Source organism: Fukomys damarensis, unplaced genomic scaffold, assembly GCF_012274545.1.
Source record: "Fukomys damarensis isolate Sample0158 unplaced genomic scaffold, DMR_v1.0_HiC HiC_scaffold_5, whole genome shotgun sequence".
Lineage (NCBI taxonomy): Eukaryota > Metazoa > Chordata > Mammalia > Rodentia > Bathyergidae > Fukomys > Fukomys damarensis.
Window position 1 is genome coordinate 81,809,611 of NW_022900917.1, and position 16,555 is coordinate 81,826,165.

Genomic DNA, 16,555 nt, shown 5'->3' on the forward strand with positions numbered 1-16,555 from the left:
GCAAACAGGATCTGCATGGTGAAATTCTCTGATTTTAACCAATATAACTCAGTATGTGCTGTTCTTCTCCTTAAAAATGAGCATCAGAGCAGGCACCAGGCCTGCAGCTCACTCTCAATAGCTCCAAAGAACATATAACAGAGAGAAATGGAATAATCGAGCAAACGATAACAACTGATAACTCTGGACAGAGAATACTTCAGAATCATTCTTGATATGTAAAAGTTTTTGTAAGATTTGTACATTTTGTGTTATTTCAAAATCAATAGTTAAAAAATTAGAATACTAGATTTCGATCCCCAGTACAAAAAAAAAATTACAATATTGGCAAACTCAGTAAAGTGAAAAATAGGATATATTAAAAACAGGATGTCTGCCTCGCAAATGCAAGGTCCCAAGTTCAATCCTGGTACCAAAAAAAAGGGGGGGATATATTTCAATAGAGATAAAAACACTAAACATACGAGATTGGAAATATAAATGAAATGAAAATGGTGAAGACTAATTACAAACTAAGAACATAGGTCCTGAGAAGAATGATTGATTCTTGCACTCATGACACCCATTTTGAACTCCTATGTGACAGACACAGAGTTGAACACAGGACAGTATACACTGTATTTAACAAGTCAACATCAGAACATCATGATAAAAGTAATGTGAGTGACATCAGACACCTGCCAGACCCTTACTAAAGAACCACATTTCATATTGTGTAATAGGAAGAAAAGGTCTAAAAGAGTAGAGGAAGTGGGAGGGGTAGGAGAAAGGGAAAAAGGGAAAAGAAAAAATATGTAAAAAGGAAAAACATGGAAACAATGTCTTTGTAAACAGGGAAGGGTGGAGGGAGTGAAGGGAAGGCTGGAGAATGGAGAAAAATAAGGACCAAGATAAGTCTTGTAAAGGTACAAGATCCCAATGATGAATGTAACTGTACTGTATACCTAAACAGTACCAGTAAACTTAATAAAGATTTAAAAAGAACCACATTTAATATCAGGATCTTATTCCCCCGCCCCACGCAAAGGTAATAAAAATCTTGGAAAGAGGATAGAGCTTTGTCATGAAAAGAATTAAGGATAAATTGACCCAGGAAGAAACAAAAGAGGAGGAAGAGTTCTTAAGCAAGCTGAAAGAAGACAAGGATCAATAACAAAAACTCCACAGCAGAAATAAAATAAGAAGAGAAGGCTTGAATCTTTAGTTCGCTTCCCAGGTGGCCGTATCACCTTATAATTTCCCTTAACAAAGAATGAATACTTGCTTTCTGATATCATGAAGGGCACTTGAATTAAATCTTTATAATTTTTATTAACCTAATAAGTGAAAAATAATTGTGTTCAGAAGTTCTGCACACTGGTAAGAGTGGGCACCTTTTCATATATTTATTTAGGTTTTTCATTTTTTGGTGAATTTTCTTTTCCTTCTACTGCTCCTATTTCTGAATGACTCGTCTTTTTTTTTTTTTTTTCAGTAAGAGAGATTGAACTCAGAACCTCATACTTATGAGGCAGGCGCAATGCCACTGAGCTAAATCCCTGGCCCAAAATGACTTGTCTTTTTAACGAGGGATTTTAAGTTTTTATACAACTTAGATACTGTTCTTTTGTATCTATTGTGAATGTTTCTCCCAGTCAGCTACTTGTCTGACTTATGGGTTTTTTTTAGTAGATGTTTTATATTTTTATACTCAAATTGATAAGTCTTCATATCTCATATACAAGGTATAAAGCAAATCCTTTATTTTACATTTATCATGTGTTTACTTGTGTTCATTTCAGTGTTACATGTATTTTCTTCTAAGACATGCATTTATGTGAGTGGTTAATGTCTACATGATTATCTTTAATTGATTAATGTGAACTAGTTATCCAACCACAACAGAATTATGTTAAATATCAACAACAGCAGAAAATTTGGGAAATTCACAAACATTTGGAAATTTAACCACACACAAATGTCCAATGATTCAAAGGAAAAAAAAAAACACAGAAGAAATTAGAAAACTCAGCTGAATGAAAATAAAAATACAATACAACAAAAATGGCATGCTTTAAAAGCTTAGAGGGAAATTTATGGCTCTAAAAACCTATGCTTTATTTTTTTTAAAAAAGGAAAAGACGGGAAAAAGGAAAATCTCAAGTCATAATCTAAGAATCTAGAAAAAACCTGAATTCAAAGCAAGCAAAAGGAAGAAAATAATGAGTACTACAGAAATGAATGAAATAAAGAATAAAAAAACAATGGCTGGGGATTTAGCTCAGTGGCACCATACCTGCCTGGCAAGCACAAGGTCCTGAGTTTGATCCCAGCCCTGGAGTGGGTGGGATAAAAAAACAATAGAGAAAAATCAACAAAAACAAGTCTGCTTTTAAAGCAATCAATAAAATTGACAAATTTGCCATGAAAAAAAGGAGAGAGGACTCAAATTACTAAAATTAGAACTGAAAGAAGAAAATTGTTACCAACCTTGCAGAAATATAAAGGACTATAAAGGATTACTATAATTATTTGCATACCAATAAATTAAATAATGCAGATGAAATGGGCAATTCCTAGAAAGACAAACTACCAAAACTGCCTCAAGAAGGAAAATAAAATCTGAATAGACCATACAAGATAATGAATCGATAATATTTTAAATTTCCTATAAAAGAAAAAATAGAAGGAAAAAAACAGAAATAAAGCTTTTATAAATAAAGAGGGGAAGAAGGTTTGGAGGGAGAGGAAGGGAATGGGGAAAAAAAGGAGAATCAAAATATATTATATATACAGGTACAAATTCCCTATGATCAATGTGATATATATATATATATATATATATATATATCTCCAAAATGTACCAATAAAATTATTTTTTTTAAATTCTCATAAAGAAAAGGCAAGGTACTAATGGCTTCATTGTTGAATTTTACCAAATACTTAAGGACATATAGCCAGCCATGGTGGCACAAGCCTGTAATCCCAGTACTAGGGAGGCTGAGGCAGGAGGATCACTGGGAGTTCGGGGGCAGCCTGGACTACATTACTGAGTTCATGGCCAGACTGCACTACAAAGTGAGACCCTTTCTTTAAAAACAAAAGACATATTGACCAGTTCTCCAGTTCTTCACACACCCTTCACAAAAAAGTATATAAGGGAGAGGAACACCAATCAACTCCTTCTATGAAGTCAATATTGTCTTGATACTAAAGCCAGAAAAAGACATCAAAGTACAAGAAACTACAGAATACTATCTCTCACAAATACACATGCAAAACTCCTCAACAAAATAGTAGAAAAATCCAGCAAGATATAAAAGGATTATACAATATGATCAAATTGAGATTTATCTCAGAAATGTAAGGTTAGCTTAACATCTAAAAATTAATTCATGAAAGGAAAGAAGGGAATGGAAATAATATGAGAAAATGAAAAAGTGGAAACAGTCTTTGTAAATAGGAAGGGGTGGAGGGGATAAGGGAGGGCAAGGGAATAGAGAAAATATAAGAACCAAGATAGATTATGCAAAGGTACAAATTTCCAATGATGAATGTCATTATATTGTATACCTAAAATGTACCAATAAACTTAATAAAAAAATAAAAAATAAAAATTAATTCATGTAGCCAGGGATTTAGCTCAATGGTGCCATCGCCCGCCTTGCAAGCATAAGGTCCGGAGCTCAACCCGGAACAAAAAACAATTAATTCAAGTATCCCCAGAGCCTAGAACAGGGCGTGGCACACAATAAGAATTCAATAAAGATTTGTTCAGTGAATGAAAACAAAAAAAAATAATAATTCATGTAATACACATTCAAACAGCATAAAGGGCAAAAACCATGTGATCAATTCAACAGACACAGAAAAAGCACTGACAAATTCAACACCCTTTCATAATAAAAGTTTTCTATACACTAGAAATAGAAGGGAATGTTCTCAATCTGATAAAAAGCACCAATGAAAAAGCTACAACTAACATCATACCAGCATTTAGTGGAAAAGTACTAAATGTTCTTCCTAATATCAGGAAAACAGAAAATATGTAAACTGGAATGGAAGAAGTAAAATTATTTCTATTTTCAGATGATATGATCTTATTTATAGAAAATCCTAAAGAAATCTCTAAAACATATTAGATCTAATGAGTTCAGCAAGACTGCAGAATTTATATAATATCAATATATAAATTTAATTGTATTTATATATACTTTCAACAAACCACCTGAAGGTGAAATTAAGAAAACAATCACATTCAAAATAGTATCAAAAAGACATAAGTAAAGAATGAATTTAATAATAACAAACAGAAATAGAAAATGATATTCTAAAACTTCCAGACAGTAATGAAAAAAAAACAAAGCTAGGGTTGGGATAAAACACTTGCCTAGAATGCATCACCACAAAGTAATAATAATGATAATAATAAATGTAAAAACATCCCACATCTACATATCAGAAGGTATATATATTCTTAAAATGACAACACTCTCCAAATTGATCCACAAATTTATCATAATCCCTACCAAAATCCCAGCTGTGTTCTTTCAGAAATAAGACTATCTAATCTTAAAATTCATATAGAAATTCAAGGAACTCAAAGTAATCAAAACAAGCCAGGCGTGGTGGCATACACCTATAATCCTAGCACTCAGGAGGCTGAGGCAGGAGGATTGCTGTGAGTTCGAGAGTAGCCTGGGCTACATAGCGAGTTCCAGGTCAATCTTAACTACATAGTGAGACCCTGTCTCAAAAAAAAATAACAACAAAAAAAAAGCAACCAACACAATCCTAAAAGAAAAGAACAAGTTCGGAGGGATTATATCTCCCAATTATAAAACTTACTATGCCTGTCATGTAAAGGTTCAAGATCCCAATCATGAATGTAACTGTACTGTATACCTAAAATGTACCAATAAACTCAATAAGGAAAATAAATTACTGTGATTTATTGGGTGGGGGGCAGACAGGTAATTTACAATTTTACAATAAGGAAAAAAAAGTTACTTCTTAAGCATGCATACCCACTCCTTAAAAAAAAAATTTAACTGTAAAGAGGTAAACAAACATCTACCAAAAAAAAAGTTTCTCATAAATTGAAAACTTAAAAGCACAAGTACATCAGTTCCTCAGAAAACTTATATAACACATAGAATTCATTTTCAAGAATTCTAACAATAATGTAAACCCAAGAAACAAAGGGAAAAATCACATTTGATAGCCAACTTTAAACACATGGTAAGGAAAGGCCTAGAAATCCTACAGCTCTGACACTAACACAATGAAAGAAAAGTCTTTACCAGAAGACAGTGGAATTCTGCACATAAAACAGGATAAACTTAGTTAAATTGCATTGGATCTAGGGATGGTTTTTAAAATAAAATTCTAAAGTTTGAACACTGCTGTAAAACTACAAAATGCTCTGGAAAACAGACAGAAATCATTATATATAAATATGTGAAGTCTGCTCCATGTCCCATACAAAGACAAATTTATTTTTCATTACTCATGGCTACTGATTACTTTAATCAAAGCAGAATATTTTCATTAAGACATATTACATATTATGTAATAATTATTACCTATTATGTAGCAATGCATATTACACTCCTCTTGTCAAATATAGTTAATGAATGTACTGTGCCATATAACCATAATACATCTAAAATAGTTGCTAATTTCTTGTAAATGCCTTTGTGTGGTTTGTGGAACTGTCCTCAAACTTCCCGGCTTTTTTCAACAGATCTTAGAGGGTTGGGTTTTTTTTTCAGTTTTTTGAGACAGGGTCTCACTATGTAGTTGAGACTGACCTGGAACTCACTGTGTAGCCCAGGCTGGTCTCGAACTCACAGCGATCCTCCTGTCTCAGCCTCCTGAGTGCTGCGATTGCAGGCATGCGCCACCACGCCCCACTTTTAGAGGTATTTCTATATTGTCTTTTCCCTTTTGAAGCAATTAACAGACCTGCTGTCAAGATTGTCGTTACAAAGGAGGATACAAGAACACCATGTTCTAAATAAGCTATTGTAGTAAAAGGTACTCTGTTAACACAGGATATTTCTAATTATATATCTGATAAGCAATATGTATGTGGAACAGGGTCAGGGATTTAGCTCAGTGATTCCACCGCCTGCCTCACAATCGCCAAGGTCCTGAGTTCAATCCCTAGTACAAAAAAAAAAAATATGTGTGTGTGTCTGTGTGTGTGTGTCTGTGTGTGTGTGTAGAATATACAAAGAACTGTTAAAAATCAATAATAAGACACTCCAACTAAAAAATGGACAAAGGATGTGAAGTAACATTTTTTTAAAGGAAGTACACAAATAACCAATAAGCACATGAGAAGATGCTCTGCTCAGCAGCTAGAAGGGCAATGCCATTCAAAGGTGCTGTGAACAGCACTTCATACCCTCCAGGATGGCCGTAATCAAAAGGGTAACAACTGCCAATCAGCATATAAAGAAATTAGTATTCCCACATGTTACTGGTGAGAATATAAAGTGGTGCAGCCACTTTTGAAAATAATTGGCAGTTTCTCCAAAAGTTAAATACTGAGTTACCACATGGTCCAAAAATTTCACTTTCCAGACATATACATAAAAGAATTTAAAACACAAATCTATGCAAAAACTGGTATCAAAGAGTTCAGAGCATCATTATTCATAACAGCCAAAAAACAAAAACAGTACAGGTACAAGATCCCAATGATAAATGTAACTGTATTGTTTGCTTTAAGTGTACCAATAAACTTAATGGAAAATAAATAAGACTCATAAAAGCATCTCTAAAAAATAACAGTGCAGATGCCCATCAACTGACTGAATGGATAAAGGAAATGTAGTGTGTCAAGGAAGTGGAACATCACTCAGCAATAAAAAAAAAATGGGATACTGAAGTTAAAGAAACCAGTCACAAAAGACCACATGTTGTTTGATGTCACTTGACATGAAATGTATAGCACAGACAAATCCACAGGGAAAGAAAGTGAATTACTAGTTGCCTGGGGCTGGGGGAGAATGGAAAACTGAAATGGTGTGAGTGGGTACAGGGACTTCTTACCAGGGTGATGAAATGTCCTAAAATTAACTATGGAGATGGTGGTACAACCCTGAATATACTAAGAACTACTGAATTGTACATTTTAAATGGGTTTTAAAGATTTAAAGCTGTTTAAAAATTTAAAAGCCCAAGAATAGTGCTCTCACATAATAAGTACAAATTGTTAATAAGAAACTTCTCTCAACATAAAAATGAAGAAAGTAAATATGAGTCAAGTGAAATCAGCCAAAAGATTGTTTTCCTTGAATTAAGTACTTGCTGAATGTACACAAAATGTTCAGAAATAAGAAGAAAACAGATTTTGAAAAAAGAACCACTTAAAATGCAGATTGAGTAAAAGAACTTAGAAGAAAAAAAAAACAATGCTTATTGAGGACTCTGAAACCTAGCCACAATAATGCCAGAAGGTATGGTGTCCAGTGGCTCCAGGCTCTTGCTGTCCTGGACTGGACAATCAATGAACTTGAAAATACAATGTTTATTCAAGTAAAAGAAGAGAGCCAGGCACGGAGTCGCATGCCTATAATCCCAGCACTTGGGAGGCTGAGAGAGATAAGAGTTTGAGGCCAGCCTGGGCTACATAGTGAGTTCAAGACCAGCCTGAATATAAAGTAAGACCCTGTTTCAAAAAAAACAAAACAAAAGTTTAAGAAGAAAAAGAAAAATAAGTAAAAAGTTAAGTGTAAAAAGAAAAAGAAGAAAAGTGAAGATATAGCCTTCACACAGGACAAGCCACTGTAAGAACAAGAGGGCAGTAGTGACCCTGAAGTCAATGGTTACCTTTTTTTTTTTTTTTTTTTTTTTTTTTTTTTTAGATCAAACTCAAGACTTTGCACTTCCAAGGCAGGCACAGTGCCACTGAGGTAAATCCCCAGCCTTAGTCACCATTTTTTATATCCTCTATCAACTTCAGATCTAGATCATCAGAAGTTGTTCTATGCATACATTCTTTCTGTGACAGACAGGTCACACTCTATTATCCAGCTTCCTTTCCCATTTTCTTGATTGATAGGCCACAGCCTACTGTCCAGCCTCTTTGCCATTCCTTCATCTCCTGCTTCAACCAGAAATGATGGGGAGATGCTTTATTTTTGAAATAAGCAATGGAGGGATGGGGATTTAGCTCACTGGTTCTGCCACCTGCCTCACAAGTACAAGGACCCAAGTTCCATCCCCAGTACCAAAAAAGATTAAAAAAAAACAATGAAGCAAGCACTCATCAAACTCTTCTTCTAGCTTTGGAAATGTAGGAAAAGCAAATAGAAAAAAATTTCTGAAACAGTTTTTCTTCAACTATTATATCCATTTAAAATTTAAAAACAAACAGAAGTGGTACAATTTTATGATGGTTTCATGTAAATGAGTTTTCTGGAAGGCTGAACAATTTTATCGTCCCTGAGAGAACGTTAGCTATTCAGACTCAGAGGCTGTAAGAGAATCAAATCTCACTGTTCCTAAGAGCTGTGAAGAGATTCCTTCCCAGCAGACTTGCCAAGGCACATCCATAAGGGTCTGTACAGCAGAGATAGGGTTGCCTGAAAGATAACCACAGGTCCAGCAAGAGTGGCCAGTCCCAACCCAAAGGCCCTGGAACAGCAGCCAGCAAGGGGGGGGGCAGCCTATGAGACAGCAACAAGATGTAGGTAAGAACAGAACTCAGTTCTCTTTCCTTGCTCTCCCTTGGCTTAGCTAAGTAAAGTCCATATTATTCTCATTTAGACCCACTAAAGAAGATGCCCTCAAAAGCCAGCACCAGTGAGCATCTGTGTCCTTTCCTGTAGCTTTCCCTTCTATAGCAGGAGCCTGACACATCCTAAATGATAAAGTTTCACACAATTATCCTCGCCTTTACTTCCAGCACTCTAAACTGAATTTCACCTCTGTACAACTTTATTTTAAAACATTTTTCTCTCTACAATCAGCTGATTTTTCACATCAGAAGAAAATCTGACTTTTAGAAGTAGCTCTCAACTACTTCTACATGGTATATGTACCCTCCCCAACAAGTAATGTGACCAACTCACTGAAATTTCTCCCTTTTTACATCAGGTATCCTAGCCAGAATGGACTCAGTGAGGTTTAGTGGTCAAACATCAATGCATTCAACATTGGCCTAATTTTCATCAGCTGAAGCACAGTCATACAGCTCCTCAGTGACAAGAGGCCTGGCCCTAAAATGGCTTTCTCATCAGCCATTTGGGTCTCCTGAAAGCAAACAGCATTTGTTATGCTTCCTCTATGCTTCCTACAAGCCCAACCAAGAAACTTACAGAAAGCCTACAGAAAGGACTGAACACAAATAATCAAATGAAAATCTGAAAACCTGAGGCAACTCCATTTCAGAATCAAAATACACAATGAGATGAAAGCAGACTGCCCAGGCCCTAAATAAGCCTATGTCTCTGCTGCCTCATTTGTATTCTTCCAAGGAAAGAGTTTGTCATTTTTCTATTCCTTTGTCATTGCTTCTGATTAAGCCAGAAAATAATAGCACTTATCATGAAATACTTAAGCACTGTAATAAAATGTTTTTGTTGTATTAATTACAGATGGTATAAGGAAAGAAAAAAACCCACCTGTGTAAAAAAGACAAAATTTATTTCCCATTAAAAAGACATAGGCAAAATGCAGTAGGGAATTGGAATTGGTATTGAAAAGAGCATAAGCCATGAAATCAGAGCAAAATCATTACTATAAATGACTTCAAAATTAATAGGACATGCATGCTCAATGCATTCAGAGAATTAAAGGCACAATTTTCAAATCATTCACTTAACCATGCTAGGGGGACAATTTTCCTCTTCCACAGACAACATGAAGCAGTAGGGTGCCCCATCAAACAAGGACCAAACAATAATCAGGTTTTTAACAGTTCTGATTTAAAGTAACTTAAGTCAGACTGTTCCAAAGATCACAATCCAGAAATTTTAACCATTCATTCACACCACCATGAAACAAGCACTTTAAAAAAAATAACGAACCAAAAGAAACTAAGCACAGAGATGATGTACCTGGATCAATGAGAACTTCTTGTGCCCCTGGAAGAAAGAACAGATTATGGTCTTTTATTTGGAAAACAAAACTGTTTAAAGACAACTACAATACACATTTCATAATTAATTTAGCCTTGAAAAATCTGAGACACTGTATCTGATCAGAAAGACAATTCTCAAAAAGTGTGTTACCAGTGCAGTGTTTTGCTTCAGAACATAAAAAAAGAAAGACAGAAAAGTTATCATTCATGTCCTAAACAAATGGTAAGGTACCTCCTTACCTCTTTCTCTTCCCACTTTCTAAGCTCACATTGCTAACTCTTCCGAAACAAGTATGAAAATTTCTTATTTCCACAAGTAAGTCAAGTAACAAAGAAATATTATTTGTGGAAACATTATCAGCACCCTGAAAATGGGGAGAAGGTTATATAGACCTAATGCCACTCCCCTAAATCAATTAATCAAGCTCACTCTCTCTCTCTCTCTCTCTCTCTCACACACACACAACACAAACACACACGCAATTATTGGACAGTTCCTTGAACTAAAGATGTCCAAGGTTTAGAAGGTAGCTTTGTAATTAATTTAAAATATAAAATGATTACTCTTTCATTATTATCAAGAAGCTTATGAAAATCTTGATCATCTGCTGAACTACCCAAAGTATCAGTGAGATGCAATTAGTCTTCTCTTCAGAATGTAATTTCCCATTATAGCAAAACACACCCCAAGAGCTTCTAGCTACAAAATAGCTTATTATTAGCTATTATTATTTATAAACAGTTTGACAAAATTTTTAAAATATATGCCTTAATAGCATACAATCTTGCTGAAGTAACATATTTATTCGATTGTATGGAGAATAAGTCCCATGATTACCGTGTATTTAAGAGCTATATCATATATAGCAATTCTATTTTTATATACACAGACTAAAAACCACTGCAATCTGTAAGCCACCATCAAAATTTTTAAAAAACAAACAAATGAAAAGGTGCTTTCTACTGAGTACATCAGGGTCTTTCCTTTCCCTTGAGTGCTGGCTCCCCTCAGAAAGCACCCAGGATTTGTTCTAAGTCTAATGAAGGTAGTTCCCTCAGGAAGCACCCAGGATGCTCTGTTCTAAGACTGATGGGGGAGGTCCCCCCAAGAAGCCCACAAGATGCTTACTCTAGTCTAATGGGGAAGGTCTCCTCAGGAAGACCCTCTTAGGTCCAGAGCTGACAGGACTGTCTCGGTTTGTCTAAATTTGAGAAATAGTTCTAAGAGACTCACTGTACTATATCCATAAAGTTCATGGACAATGTGGCTTCATCAGTAACAAAAGTGACATTTCAATTCTCTTCTTCTTTTGTCTAACCTCTCAAGTGACAGGTAGAGAAAATAGGGTTTTTGTTTGTTTTTCGTTCTTTTTTGGTACGAGGGATTGTACTTGGGACCTTAAGCTTGAGAAGCAGGTGGCAGAACTACTGAGCTAAATCCCCAGCCCAAAATAGGATGGTATTAGTGGGTCAAAAAATACTAATTAAGAGCTGGGGATTTAGCTCAGTGGTGCTGCCACCTGCCTTGCAAGCACAAGGTCCTAAGTTTGATCCCCACTACCAAAAATAAGAAGAAAAAAAAAACCCTAGTTAACAAGCATATAAAGAATTATGCCCCAAGTATACTGATTAAGAAGTAACTCTGTGGCTTAAGATAGACTCGTAATAACTCTCCAAGGCCCACATCACTAGTGCTGCTGCTAATTATGTTACAGGAGCTACTGACCCTCCCCAAATGTTCACTCACTTCTTATTTGGGTCTTTCTTGATGAACTTGCTTCTTTTTATTTTAATTCCTCAGCAAATGCCAAACACTATGAAATGACACCTCCACACAAAATAATAGCTAATGGGCATGAATTTTTTATGAGATGATCACTATGCTAAACACTTTACATACACCTTGTGTAGTTCTTACAATTGCGTGAAGCTGATATTAGCATTTAACAGATGAGGGGGGAAAAAACCTCTGAGAAAACAGTGAATCTATGCACGTGGCTAAATGTATCATCAGCATTCAAACCAAGTCAGCAGGATTAAAAAAACTAGACTCTTCTACTAAAGTGGCCTTCCACTAATGACATACAACAAGGCCCTGAAACTCAGAGAACTCAACATTCTTTTCAGCTTCAAGGCACTCCAGAAATGGTTTCTACCTCTTTTATAAAATCACAGCTATCTGGTTTTTAATATTGGAAGAAAAGTCCAATTTCACCACTGCTTTCACAGCATGCCTCAAATTTTCACACTGAGATGACAGAACAAAATTAAGATATAACTAGAATACCTTTTCCAGATATCTAGATATATGAACACTGTGCTATTCTGAAGCATTAAGTTAAGAAATCAAATTAAAGGAACCTTGTTTAAATCTTGTACAAACAGAAATAGTAGGCATTTTAAAAAAGAGATGCAACAGCGCCACCAATGTTCTGCCTAAGAAAAGCCTTCCTGAGTCACTGAAAAAGATGCAGAAAAATAAACAAATTGCCTCATGATAAACAACCTTCATTAGGGTTTTTTGTTTTTTGTTTTTTTTTAAATAGGATGCTCAGAGGCCACAGCTAAAGCTTAGCTGGCACAGCTGAAGTCTGCTTCAGAAAGAGATAGTAGTCAGTAATTAATTTTAAAAGTTTAACACCTTTGACGTAAACAAAAGAGAGGCTCACAGAAACTTATGCGGTAAGAGGAAAAGATCTCTGCCACTCCAGCCTCTTCAGTTTAGAGGGAGGCTGAGACTCAGGGTAGTCTCCCTTCTGGCATTCAGTTGCAAAGCTTCCCAAAGTCTTTTTACTTTGCTCTGTACCAAAAACCAACTGATCTGCAGGAGCCCTGCAGTCACAAAGCCATGTCTGTATTTTGAGCTGTACGCAGATAGCTTTGGGAGCTTGTATAATGCCTCCCAATGGGCTAGCAACTATAAGTCACACAAATTTGTCAGGAAACAAAAATGATTACATAAATGTTAAAACAGCCTGGCCTATTCAATGACATTCCCTTTTATTCCCTCCATAAAGGAAAAGAGATAGCTATAAAATCAACATTTTTATCTTTTTAACGTATTTAGGAGGTATAGAAAAAAGAAATCCATCTTTTCTTCAACCACAACAGAAATAAACTTATTCTCTGAAAATAATTCAATATCAATTTTTCCAAACGTAATGACTACAGTCAACTTTTGAATGAAAAATTCCTAGTAATTTAAAGGTTTTGGTGGATAATTATATAGCAATATGAATTCTGACTTAAAAAATATATATTATGTACAAATAATCTTTAAGTTCTTCAGCCTAAGATAATTTAGCTATCTACATATTACCAGAATGTATATTATCAGAATGACACTGATTTAATCACAACTTCATATTGTTCTTCAAAATTTAACAACAGGTCCTTATCAGTTTAAATTATACTTATAAATATCATATAAGTATTCAATATGCACCAGAAATAAATTACCAGCTTCATTATTCAAAGATGATGCTTTATCCCAGTCTGTCCTTTGACAGTTATTTTTATGGGGCATTCTCAGATGGTTTTATACCTGGCTTCTAATTCTTGTGATCATACAAGGTATGCAGCATTATCCTAACCTCACAAATAAGAAAATGCATACAAACCATAGAAAACAAGAATGGAAAGTCCTCAAAACCTTAAAATATTCAATATCAGGAAAGATGACTATAGATTTTTATCTCAAAATTCACTAACAATCTTTTCTTCATACTAAACACTACATAAAACCAATTCAGTCTGCACAACTTCTCTTAAGTGTCACGAGGAAAAAAAACAAACTGCAAGTCATTAGCAACAGCTGGATTTTTTAAACCACTTTCTGCACTGTAATCCTTTTTGATGTGTTGTTTTCTGTGCTTACAAAGTTAAGAAAATAAACATATTAACTCTTAGGTGGCTGGCTGAGAATAAGACATTTCTAAAAAGAGACGGTTTTTAACTGCGCCACGCTATCTTGTATTTTCACTGACACTTCTTTCTTCTAAGGCCTTGTCACATTCAGACCACTGAAATTTATCATTAAAAACTCAGTACATTTCAGGCAAGCAGTCAAGGGGAGGCTGGTTATGGAAGCAACCAAGAATGTACACTTTTTAGTCAAGTCCACTCAGGTTCGTATCTAACCCTGCCACTCACCAGTTGGAGGATTTGGGGCAAGTCACCCAGCCTCAGTCCCCTCACCTGCAAAAGGAAGTACTGACACTTACCCCCCAAACACCTGTGAGGTGGACCACAGTAAAACACTGAGCATAGTCACTGGCCCAGACGGTGCTAGATGATTCGTTCCCATTTTGATGATTAGGTTCCCGCCTCCCCCATGCTAAGCCATACCCCAGCCATTTTGATGATGTTGATGATGATGCTATTACTAGGTTCAGAGAGACCAAAAAGCAATGATTTAAGAAACATTTATGAGTCAATAATAGGCATTTTCTTCTGGTTGATTGCAGGATGTCCTATGAATTTTTAATAAGCTAAGTTTTACCTATCAATTATAGACATAAAGGTTCATATGCCAGTCTCCAGAACAAAGAATTAGTGGACCCAACCTTTCAAAATCACAGAAGTAATGTTTAAAAACAACAAATTAAAACAAAATGAGAATTAAAGCAAAAAAAGGCAGGAGATACAGAATTATATTTTCTAACTAAAATATTCCAATTTTAAGGGAAAAAAATTCCCCCTTCTCAGAGGAAATGTGCTTGAAAACTAATCTGGATCTGAGATGTCTAGAGTCTTTCAATGCTCCTTCCTATCACTATTGGGTAATTATTAGTAATATCAACATCATTATCATTGAAAATAACAGCTTCTAACATAATCAAATGCTGGGCTAAGAGTGTTTTGGGTCCTAGTTTATTTGCTATCTTAACCTTCACAACAACCCTGTGAGTAGGAACTATTATTATCTTCCCCATCTTAACAGATAAGGAAACTAAGCCATGAAGAGATTAAACAACTTGCCCACCTCATACTGATAGCAGCTGGCATCTGTATTTCTGCTGTTTTGCTGCTGAAGAGGGGACCTAAGATATTATTCCATGAAATAAAAAGGGGGATGTTAACCAATTTGTCTAGTCTTCACCTCAGATAGTATATGCCATGAATTCCTGAGGTGAGACGAGGCTGCCGCCACAAACTGACAAAGTCTGAAAATAAGATCCAAGATGAGACCGTGCAGCTGTCCATGAGATCCAGCAGGCTGGCAGCCATGTGTGCTGCACAGCTGCTTCTGAAGTGGTCAAGTCACATCCTAGAGCCTCAGTGGGAAGCACTGGATATTTCCCAAGGGTGTCTTCAACTCTAAAAAGTTGCCAAGATTTTTACACTACACAAAGCTAACTACAGACATTTCTCTACTGCAGACAGAGCCATTTTCCAACTCCTTTAAACTTTCTTTGCCTACATTTAGCAAGAAAAAAAAAAGTAAAACATTACCCTAAAAAGTTTCCAGTCTTGCTAATCACATTAGTGGAACAGCTGTCAACTCTTCAAACCACCACAACAAAAACCTCAGAAAGACACTAAGGGTGCACAGACTTTCTTTTAAAGAAAAACCAGGGGATTGGGAATTTAGCTCAGTGGTTCTACCACCTGACTTGCAAGTGCAAGGACCCGTGTTCAATCCCCGGTACCAAAAAAGAAAAAGACAAACCAGAACTTTCTTTCACCTTTCTGCTTGCATTAGAGATGCTAAGACCTGAAAGCCAAACAGAGAAAACAGTGAATCTTAAAAGGCTGCAGAATCACACCAGGGACAGCAGTTATGACCACAAGGAATACAGTGGGTGGCTCATAACAGCCAGTGCATCTCAAGGGAGACCAAAGCCAGGAGGTACTGAGCAGACATTCCTCTTTCAAAACTTCACATTCAACACTGCCTCTCAACCTGCTTCACTTTCCTCTCAGAAACCATCAGGAGATATTTCCTGTGGAAGGATGAAAACAACATCTTCAGGAAACAGTATGGCTTCATCTCAGTAACTACACATGGAGGACACCTGCATCCAGATGGTGTGCCACCATCCCTCATTCACAGAGTCAGGCTTGGTATTCTTTGCTGATGACAGGATAATACAATTCAGGGGAGAATATCCAAAAATCTCATAGATCAAAAATACCTAGCAGTTTTGTTTGGGGCCTTGAAGTCTGTATTCTTCATTATCTTTGTGACCTTTATAACATGATGACTATGTCCTTAACTACTACTAAAAACTACTACTAAAAGCAAGTTTGTTCATTCAAGGTCAAAAGATTCAAGTGCATTGGTCATCAATAGGTCTACTCTTCCAAAGTTTTTCACTGTTCATTGCTGATAACAAATATAAGCAAATCAAGCTTAACTTATTAGGGGAAATGTATTAACCAATAAGATAAGAAACAACCCCAAGCCCTCAATTGGTTGTTAAAACTCGCTTCTGAGACCAGCTTGACCCAATATGAAGAAATGATTAAAAGGGTGGG

The 16,555-nt window shown here is 35.8% G+C and overlaps 1 protein-coding gene across 11 annotated transcripts in view; it reads right to left on the minus strand.

The window, feature by feature from the left end:
* Positions 1 to 16,555, minus strand: part of Trappc9 (trafficking protein particle complex 9) — a 682,458-nt gene that overhangs the window by 645,569 nt on the left and 20,334 nt on the right. For 10 of the 11 annotated variants that reach the window (XR_004516032.1, XR_004516033.1, XM_033760863.1 and 7 more), the window contains one exon: positions 10,053 to 10,079. The exons of the other annotated variant lie outside the window; for it this stretch is intronic. Coding sequence is in view for 8 of the 10 variants with exons in the window: in XM_033760863.1 (XP_033616754.1) it covers positions 10,053 to 10,079 (27 nt within the window). In the remaining 2 variants the exon portion in view is untranslated. The remainder of the gene's footprint in view (positions 1 to 10,052; positions 10,080 to 16,555) is intronic. 11 annotated transcript variants of the gene reach the window in all.